This window comes from Serinus canaria, chromosome 5, assembly GCF_022539315.1.
Source record: "Serinus canaria isolate serCan28SL12 chromosome 5, serCan2020, whole genome shotgun sequence".
Taxonomy (NCBI): domain Eukaryota; kingdom Metazoa; phylum Chordata; class Aves; order Passeriformes; family Fringillidae; genus Serinus; species Serinus canaria.
Window position 1 is genome coordinate 8,698,561 of NC_066319.1, and position 9,321 is coordinate 8,707,881.

Sequence of the window (9,321 nt, forward strand, 5' to 3'; positions counted from 1 at the left end):
CTCGGGGCCACGTCACCGGGCAGCTGAGCTCACCTCCAGCCCGGCCCGCGGGTCCCCCGGCCGGCGCCAGGGCCGGCCCGGCCTCCCACTGCTGACCTTTGCGGCCGGCAGCCGGAGGAGGGAGGAACTGGGGGCTGCCCGAACCCAGAAATCCCGGCTGTAGCCCCAAACCGGCGGCGAGGCGCGGGCTGAGAGGCTCCGGCAGCGCCCGGCTCCTTGGGGACACCCCTGGGGCGCAGGCAGGGGCACAGAGCAGCCATCCGGCTCGGCGTGTCCCCTCCTGCCGGGCTGGCAGCAGCAGCCCAGCTGTGGCCGTCTGTCTCCCCGAGCTGCTGCCCGGGCGAGGGCGCCGTGCCATGTGCCGGGAAGGAAGCCGCAGGAGCGGGAAGGACGCTGGGAGACGGCCCCGAGCCCGCCGGGTGCGAGGGAACAGCCCTGTCACCTTCCCTGCCATCCCTGGGTGAACTCCCCAGCCCCGGGGGCAGTCCTGGGTGCGGAGACCCCCGAGGGCTGCCAGGCTCCTGCTCCCGGCCCGCATCCAGCCCATTCCCTGGTCGGCGCTGGCGGGAAGAGGGAGGGGTGGCCCGGCCCTGGCCCCCGCTGAGGTGTGTGTGTCACGACCGCAGCCAGCTGCGTCCTCTCCGCAGCCCCATAAAACGCCGAGCCCCGAGGCCAGAGCCCCTCCTGGGGACGCCGGCTCCAGAGGAGCCCGGCTGCTCTGCCAGAGCTGGAACGGAGGCTCCCACACAATCCCGTCCTCCTCCTCCTGGGAGGAAGGGAAGCAGCCAGTGCTCACCCCAGGAGTGGAGGAGCCAGATCAGGCTGGAGCCCGAGCCCAGGCCAAGGCAGGCTTGCAGTCCCTGGGGCCGGCCCAGCACAGCCCCTACACGGGGCTGGGCCACGGAGCCCCAGCAGGGCCACGAGCTCCTGTACCTGGAGGGGATGCAGCAGGCGGGGGGGCCAAGATCCTGCATAAAAGGCACCGAGCGCTCCAGACAGGGAAAGGAGGAGGAGGAGAAGCAGTCACCATGCCCTGGAGGACGGCAGCCATGGGAAAAGGGCTCTGCAATTCCCTTCCCGTTTCCCTCTGCTCAGGTGCCAGCCCTGCTCCACAGCGGGGCCCCTCGCTCGGGCTCCGCGGCCACCAGGGCCGAGAGGAGGGACTGGGGGAGCGGCTGCTCCAGCGGCAGGCAGGAGCCGGCTGGGGGACCCTGCTGTGAGCGCGACTCGAGTTCCTCGCAGCCACATCCCCCGGCTCCCTTGAGGCCACAGCTCCAGAGCCTGTCGCTCCGGGCTGGCTGCAAGGACAGAATGCTGGCCGGGCCAGTGTCACATCCCAGGAAGTGCTCACAGACACATGGGAGCAACTGGGCCCATGGGAAATGTCCTTGCCCATGGCAGGAGGTTGGGACAGGGTGGGCTTTAAGGTCCCTTCCAACTTCAGCCATTCTGGGATTCTATGGACCACCCATGGATACACCTGGCCAGCCCAGAATTTACAGTGTACCCCCACTGGAGAATTCTGGGAGACCCCCAAAATTCCATCCCTCGAAGGGTTGAATGGGGCCTGGAGCAACTTGGTCTAGTGAATGGTGTCTCTGCCCATGGCAGGGGATGGACCTGGATGAGCTGGAAGTTCCCTTCCAAGCCCAGCCATTCCATGAGTCTATGGGATGCACAGCCAGCAGCACCTCCACCATGGAGAGAGACCCTCAAGCATTAACTTACAGCATTCCACTTCCCCTATGGAAGTGAAAATAGGGATCCCCAAAATCCCTATCGCGGGAGACAGAGATCCCCAAAACATCGGGATCTCAGGAAGCATCGGAGCAGCTCCAGGGAGTTGCAGCCCTTCCTGGGGACCACCGTGCCGCGGGAATGCGGGAAGCAGCAAAGGGACCGGGAGGTGCAGGCAATGTGGTGGAAGGGCAGCCGCGCCCGGGATGGTGCCGGGAATGAAGCGAGCGTCAGGGTGCTGGGAGGTACAAGCACGGAACGATCCCGGCAGAGTCCCAGAATGGGTCGGGAGGCCCCGGGAAGGACGCGATGCGGGGCTGAGAGCCGGGAGCCGCGCTGAGGGGCGCGTCGAAGCCCCATTGGCTGAGCCGCACGTCACTCCAATCGGCGTCCAATAGCGCGCTGCAAAAGGCGGGACTTACCGGAGGGGCAGCCCCGAGAACCGCCGGCCGAGGCTCCGCCCCTCCCGCCGGTCACGTGAGGCCATCGCGCCGTGGCGTCACTCACCCCCTCAGCGCAGACCAATCGGCTGGCGGCGGGGGCGGGACGGAGGGGCGCCCCCGGCCAATGGAGAGGCGGCCTGGGAGGGCGGGCGCGGGAAGCCGGGAGGGTACCGGCGGGGCGCGGCGGGGAAGAGGCCGGAACCCCCGGGAGGGGACGGGGCAGGGGGCTGGGCGCCACCACTGCAGGGCCGCTGGGAGAGACGGCACCGGCGGGGCGGGAACAACAACCGGGGCGGGGGGAGCGGCGAGGCCCGAGCGGAGCCCGCTGGGGGCGTGGCCTAGCCCGCACGCTCCGCTGAGAGGCGTGGTCTGGTGGTGGGGGCGGGCGCGAAGGTCCCACGTGCCCGCCCGGTGCCGGTGCCGGTGCCGGTGCCATGAAATGTGTCATCGCCGGCGGCAACGTCAAAGGTGAGCGGGGCCTGGGGGCCCGGGGAGCGCGGCATGCCCGGGAGCCCTGCCTCACCTCCACACCCTCTCCTTCCCAGTCCTGGGCCGGGCCGTGCACTCCCTGTCCCGCATCGGCGACGAGCTCTACCTGGAGCCCACCGAGAGTGGGGTATGCAGCACCGGGGGGGGCTGGGTGGGAGCTGGGGGCACCTGTGCCCCCCTCCCTCCGTGCAGGCAGTGCCAACACTGTGGCTATGTCCCCAGCTGTCCCTCCGTGCTGTCAACTCCTCCCGTTCTGCCTTCGCCTCCTTCCTCTTCGCACCCCTCTTCTTCCAGCTGTACGAGCCGGGCAGCACCGGGCCCGACACGGAGCTCTTCCGATGCAAAGTCCACATGAAGGTGCAGTGCCCCGTCCGGGCCCCCCAGAGCTCCTTGTTGTTCTGGGGACCCTGGGCAGGTGACAGTCCCCGTATCCATCCCCACAGTCCTTCCTGGGCGTTTTCCGCTCGCTGCCCTCGCTGGAGAAGTCGGTGGGGAAATGCCTCATCCTGCTCAAGCCCCGTGCCAGCCGCCTGGTCCTGCAGCTCCACTGCAAGTACGGTGAGTACCAGCGGGGACAAGCCTGGGGGGGGTGACACAGCACAGTGGGGATGTGCTGGCACCGCCTCCTGCCCTGCTGAGCCGCTGTCCCCCCTGCCAGGTGTCACCAAGACACACAACCTGGCCTTCCAGGAGTGCGAGCGGCTGCAGGCCGTGTTCGACACGCAGCGCTGCGCGAGCTGCCTCTGCGCCCCGGCACGGTGAGGGGACACCACGGGGGTGGCACTGCGGTGGGCAGAGGGGATGAGGGTGGATGGAACGAGGGACCCTGGCCAGCCCCACAGGATTTGGGGTGCTCAGCCCCCTCCTGTGCCCCTCAGGCTGCTGGCAGAGGCTGTGGTCCACTTTCCCCCGACGCTGGCTGAGGTGACACTGGGGACTGGCCCTGGTGGCAAAATCAGCCTGCGGAACTATGTGGAAGACGAGGCAGGTGAGTCCTGCAGGGTAAGGGGGCCCCCTCCCCACCCTGGGGTGCCCTCCACCCACCCCGTTCTACCCTCCAGAGCCAAGCAAGACGATGGTGACGGAGCTGTGCCTGGCTGAGGATGAGTTCCAGTCAGTGGCTGTGGTCCCGGGCTCCCACATCACCTTCTGTCTCAAGGAATTCCGTGTGAGTCCCCACCCGAGCCCCCCAGCCCTGTGTTACCCCTGGTCCCCCTCACCCTCCCCTTTGTCCCCAGGGCCTGCTGAGCTTTGCCGAGGCCTCCAACCTGCCCCTCACCATCCACTTTGATGAGCCTGGCAGGTAGGAACAGTCACCACATCCCCACCCTGTGCCAGCCCTGTCCCTGGCATGCCCTCAGCCCCTCTGTGTCCCCAGGCCGGTGATCTTCACCCTGGATGACACTGTCCTGGAGGTTCACCTGGTGCTGGCCACCCTCTCTGACCTAGAAAACAACTCCCAGTCCCCTTCGACCAACGGGTAAGTCCCAGATGAGCCCTCCAGTGGCCATGGGCAGGGAGCAGAGTGACCATTCCCAATCCTGCTCTGTCCCCATCAGCGTGTCCCACCTGCCCGCCCCGTCAGACGACTTTGCCGATGACCTGGAGTCCTACATGGCTGCCATGGAAACCAGCGAGGGGTGCTCAGAGGGGCCCCCCAGCCCCACCTTCCCCCTGCACACCCCCCAGCCAGCCAAGAGCAAACCCCGGGAGGAGGAGGAGGAGGAGGAGGAGGAGGAGGAAGGAGCTGTGCCAGGCACCCCCCCGCACAAGAAGGTGAGGGATGGGCGTGCCTGGGGGCAGGGGGTGGGCAGAGCCTCCTCCTGACCCCCCATTTCTCCCCACAGTTTCGCTCCCTGTTTTTTGGCTCGGTGATGACACCAGGAAGGCCTGGTCCGGCCACCACCCAGGAGGTGCTGGCGGAGGACAGCGATGGAGAAAGCTGAGCCCCGAGTCACTGCCACCCCCAGCCTCCATCCAACCACCAGGACAGGCACCCCCCAGTGACCCATTACAAGTTTATTCCTCAAAAAATCCTCCTGCCCCCCCCTCCGCTGCCACCCCAGGGCTGGGCTCTGGGCTCCCCCCCAGCCCCAGCACTCCCTGCCCTGGGCCTGGATTTGCTTTGGTGGAGCGTGGCGGGGGGGGGGCAGGATCCTACAAATAAAAAAACGAGTCGAAAGAAAAGCGACCTGATGCTTGGGCGGGGGGCTGTGGGGCGTGGGCAGCACGGGGGCGGCTCCCAGCTCATTTCTTGGCTTTGGCAGAGTTTCGGGGAGGGGTGACAGGGCGCCCGGCGGGGTTCAGCCCGCTGAACTGCCCGTATTTGCCTTTGTTCTTGTCAGCCGGCTTCAAAATCTGTGGGTGAAGGGGGAAAGAAATCAGCGAGCTCTCGCCCCAGCTCTCCACTCCCCTGGAGGGCAGAACTCCCAGCAGCCCTCCCGGCAGGAACTGGGGGTGTTTCCCCTCCCTGATCTCACCTGGAAAGAGCACATGAGGGTCTCATCCACGCTCATCATGGCGCCGGCGTTGTCGAACTCGCCGCAGTAGTTGGGGGCCGAGAAGAGGGTGACGAGCTGGCGCTTGGCGAAGAACTCGTAGCCGTCCTCCACCACCTGGGGGGGACACGGGGTTGGCAAAAATCCACCTCCCGTGGCCGGTATCCACCTGCCCTGGCTAATTCCCAGTCCCCCAGGCTGAATAACCAGCCCTCTCTACCAGGGTGAGCACTCCCTGCCCTGCAGCAAATAGCCACTGCTGGGACAAACACCCACTGCCCCAGGGCAAGTATCCATCTCCAGAGTGATTATCCAACCTCTGGGAGGAACAGCCACATCCAAGGGTGACTATTCATCCCCCCGGGCAAATACTTTGACATCAGAGCAAATACCCAAATGCTGAGGTAAATACCCAAATCTCAGGGCAAACACCCCCAGAATTCCAACCCACACACTCCTGGGGTACACACTGCCCTTGAAGGGGAAATACTCGAGGTAGAACCCCCTGACACCCACTGGAGACCCAAACCCACAGGTCCCCAGTATCTGGGGTTCCTGGTGGTACCTGGTGTGCCCGGCAGATAAGGTCCAGGTCGTGCTTGTGCAGGAATTTGGCCACCACCTCGGCCCCAAAGGTGAAGGAGACCCCACGGTCGTTCTCCCCCCAGCCTTGCACGTCCTTGTCGGGGTCGGACCAGAGCAGGTCACAGAGCAGCCCCTGATCCGGGACATCCGTGGGCCGCATGATCCGCCGGATCTGCTCCATCGACTGCAGGTCCGGGGACAGCCCTGCGGGAAAGGGACACCCCCAGAGCTCAGCAGGGAGATCCCACCCCTCCTCCAGCCCACCCAAATCCCTGGGAAGGGCCATTCCCACCTCCGTGGCAGCAGAAGATCTTCTCATCCACGATGGCAGCAATGGGCAAACAATTGAAGCAGTCGGTGAAGGTCTTCCAGAGCTTGATGTTGTATCTTCGCTTGCCTGCGGGGGACAAAGGGGGCTTGGAGGTGACCCTGGGGACACCATGGGGGTAGGTAGGACACAGAGGAAGGGCAGGAGGACATGGCAGGGAGGTAAGGAGTTCATAGGTGGGGTAAGTGTGGGACAGCACTGGGACAACACCGGGAAAGGGGGAGCCCAGGGATGGCAGCGGGGTTTTGGGGGGCACAGCCCGGGCACTCACACTCGTCATAGAAGCCATAGATGCGGTTGATGCTGGCACACTCATGGTTGCCCCGCAGCAGAAAGAAGTTCTCAGGGTACTTGATCTTGTAGGCGAGCAGCAGGCAGATGGTCTCCAGAGACTGCTTGCCCCGGTCCACGTAGTCCCCCAAAAACAGGTAATTGCTCTCAGGGGGGAAGCCCCCGTACTCAAAGAGCCTCAGGAGGTCGTAGTACTGCCCGTGGATGTCACCTGGGGGGGGACACAGGCTGTGAGTGGCACCCTGCAGCCCCCCACGCCACTCCAGTGCTGCCCAGCAGCCACGCAGGCCTCACCGCAGATCTTGAGGGGTGCCTCCAGCTCCAGCAGGATGGGCTGACTCAAGAAGATCTCCCGGGATTTGAGGCACAGCCCGCGGATCTCGTTCTCCGTCAGCTGCACGTTCTTCCCTGGCCGCGACCCTTGGACTGCTCCCAGGGAAGAGAAGAGGATCAGGGATCCCCCGGTGCTCGGGGACCCCCAGAGCGCCCCAGGAAGCCCTGCTCTACTTGCCCCAGCCCTCCCTGCCCCTATCCTCCAGGCCCTCCAGGCTCGGCTCCAGCCCCCAGACCCTTCGGGTCACCCGGTACCCTCCCGTTCCGCCTCCGCGGGGGACAGACCATTTGGGGACCCCCCATTTCCTCCAGCCCCCTCCCGCGGGGCACAGACCGATCCAGGATCCCCCCTCATATCCTCCACGCCCTCCGGACTCATCTCCAGCTCCCCGGACCCCACGGGGACCCCCCTAAAACCCTTCCCAGCCCTGACCCCCCCCTCCCCCCCCCCCATCAAACCACCGCGGCCTAACCCGCCCCCGCCAGGTCCAGGCCGGGGACCCCCCCGCGGCGCCGGGACACGGCCCGAGCCGGTCCCGAGAGGTTCCCCGAGCGGCGGGAGGGTGTCCCGGTGCTCGGGGGGCGGCGGGAGCCGCTCACCCTCCAGGAGGCGGCTGATGATGGAGTCGAGGTTGAGCTTCTCGGTGTCCGCCATGGCCGCCCGCGCGCCGCCCCGCCCCGCGCGCCCGCCCAGAGCGGCCCCGACGCGCCTGGCGCCCCCTGCAGGCTCGGAGGACTCAGTGCAGAGGGGCTGTCCCCGTGCCCTGCTGTCCCCGTGCCCCGCTGTCCCCTCGGCCACGGTGTCCCAGACCCGGAGGAGCGGGAAACGGGGACAGCATGGCGGGGGAGCCGACTGTAGGGAGCCACGGCGGTGTCACAGAGGCAAGGGAACAGCCGTGGAGAGGGGACACGCTCCACAAGGGGACATTCCGGGCAGGGGAACATCCCGGGAAAGGTGACAGCCCGGGCAAAGGGACATCCCAGGCAGAGGGACATGCCTGGAAAGGGGAACGTCCCGGGAAATGGGATACCGCAACGGAATAATGCTGGGCAAGGGGACACCGCGGGCAGAGAGCCTTCCCTGGCACGGAGAACGTCCCGGGTAGAGGGACTTCGCTGTAACGGAGGACTTCCCGGGAAAGGGGACATCCTGGGAAAGGGGACATTCCGGGAAAAGGGACATCTCCGGTCAAGCGAACAACCCGAGCAGGCGGACACGCCGGGCAAGGGGTAGAACTCCGGCGAGGGTACGCGGGGGACAGGGGGGACATGGACTCCTGTCCTGGGCCTGGGGACACAGGGCTGGAGAGGGAGTGGAACAGCCTCGGCATAGACAGCGGCTCCCGGGACTGCGAGGGGACAGGAGGGGACGCGGAGGCAACTGGGGATCCGTATCCCGGTCCTGGGAGCACAGGGACAGCCTGGGGACACGGGAGGACACGAGGGGACAGGATGCTTGGCAGAGACCAGGGATGTCCCCACCCGGGGACTCTGGGAACACCGTCGGGAGCAGCACCGGGCGGTTGCCGGGAGACTGTTGCCACCCTGAGGTCCCCGGTCACACCCCGAAGGGCGGGCTCCCACTGGGGACACGGGGGAGGGTGACACATTTGTGCCACCGCTCGTGGAGGGTAGCAGTGGCAGGGATGGGGTCATGGCTGTCCCTTGTCCTCACTGGCTGTGCCACGCCGTGCCACGCCATGCCATTCCCTGGGTGCCATTCCCTGGGTGCCACGCCGTGCCACGCTATGCCATTCCCTGTGTCCCATTCCATGTCTTGCGGGGAGATCGCGAATAGCTCCCGGGGCCTGCCGTGACATTTCTGCTCCGCGGTGTCAGTTTTACACCCGGCCCCGGGTGACCCCGGGCTGGCCCCGTCCCTGCCCCCGGTCACTTGTCCCCTACCCCCGTCCCCGTCCCTTGTCCCGCTCCCAACCCCAGTCCCTTGTCCCCGTCTCCCAGCGGTGACACCCCGGCCCCGCCACTCTCGCCCCCGCTGCCCCCTTTGCTCTGCCACCCCCTTCGGTGTCCCGGTCCCCCTGGTGCCCCCAGTCCCGCCCCGCCCCGCCCCGCCCGAGCAGGACACGGCGCCTCCGCCACCGCCGGGACCGGAGCCGGCAGACAGCACCGGGAGCTGCGACAGAACCGGGACCGACACCGGGAAATCCCGCCAGACCCCGACAGCGCCGGGACCGGATCGGGCAGAGCCGCGCCAGGTGCGACAACACCGGGAGAGACCGACACCGACAGACACCGACAGACACCGGCACCGCCGGTGGGTGCTGGCGGCGGGGGGTGTGGGTGGATTTGGGGGTGCCGGTGCCGGGGGGGCGGGAACAGCGGGATGGGGGGGGGGGGTGTGCACACCTGGGACACGGTGCAGGTGACAGCGCAGGTGACAGGTGGGTGATGATGACGTTCACGACACGGTGTGGGTGACAGGGTGCAGGTGACAGGGCGGTGGCATGGTGCAGGTTAGGGGGTCTGGGTGGCGGTGCGGGTGACAGGGTGCGGGTGGCAGGGTACAGGTGACAGGCAGGTGATGTGAGTGACAAGTCGCGGGTGACAGGGCGCCGGTGATGGTGCAGTGTCGCAGTGTGGGTGACGGCGTGGGTGA

General features: G+C 66.9%; 2 protein-coding genes across 2 annotated transcripts; one reads left to right on the forward strand and one right to left on the reverse strand.

Annotated features, from left to right (window-relative positions):
- The first annotated feature begins 2,328 nt into the window (after nucleotides 1–2,328).
- Nucleotides 2,329–4,856, forward strand: RAD9A (RAD9 checkpoint clamp component A). Its single transcript, XM_050975510.1, has 11 exons — nucleotides 2,329–2,648; nucleotides 2,726–2,796; nucleotides 2,892–3,026; nucleotides 3,113–3,227; nucleotides 3,328–3,427; nucleotides 3,548–3,657; nucleotides 3,731–3,837; nucleotides 3,908–3,972; nucleotides 4,048–4,149; nucleotides 4,229–4,445; nucleotides 4,517–4,856. The coding sequence occupies exons 1-11, from the start codon at nucleotides 2,615–2,617 to the stop codon at nucleotides 4,613–4,615; spliced, it is 1,155 nt and encodes a 384-aa protein (XP_050831467.1). The 5' UTR covers nucleotides 2,329–2,614; the 3' UTR covers nucleotides 4,616–4,856.
- Nucleotides 4,674–7,396, reverse strand: PPP1CA (protein phosphatase 1 catalytic subunit alpha). Its single transcript, XM_050975511.1, has 7 exons — nucleotides 7,305–7,396; nucleotides 6,666–6,797; nucleotides 6,352–6,582; nucleotides 6,045–6,149; nucleotides 5,733–5,956; nucleotides 5,150–5,284; nucleotides 4,674–5,027 (listed from the first exon to the last, which is right to left on the reverse strand). Exons 1-7 carry the CDS (start codon nucleotides 7,357–7,359, stop codon nucleotides 4,917–4,919), a joined length of 993 nt encoding a protein of 330 aa, XP_050831468.1. The 5' UTR covers nucleotides 7,360–7,396; the 3' UTR covers nucleotides 4,674–4,916.
- Between the last annotated feature and the right edge of the window lie 1,925 nt (nucleotides 7,397–9,321).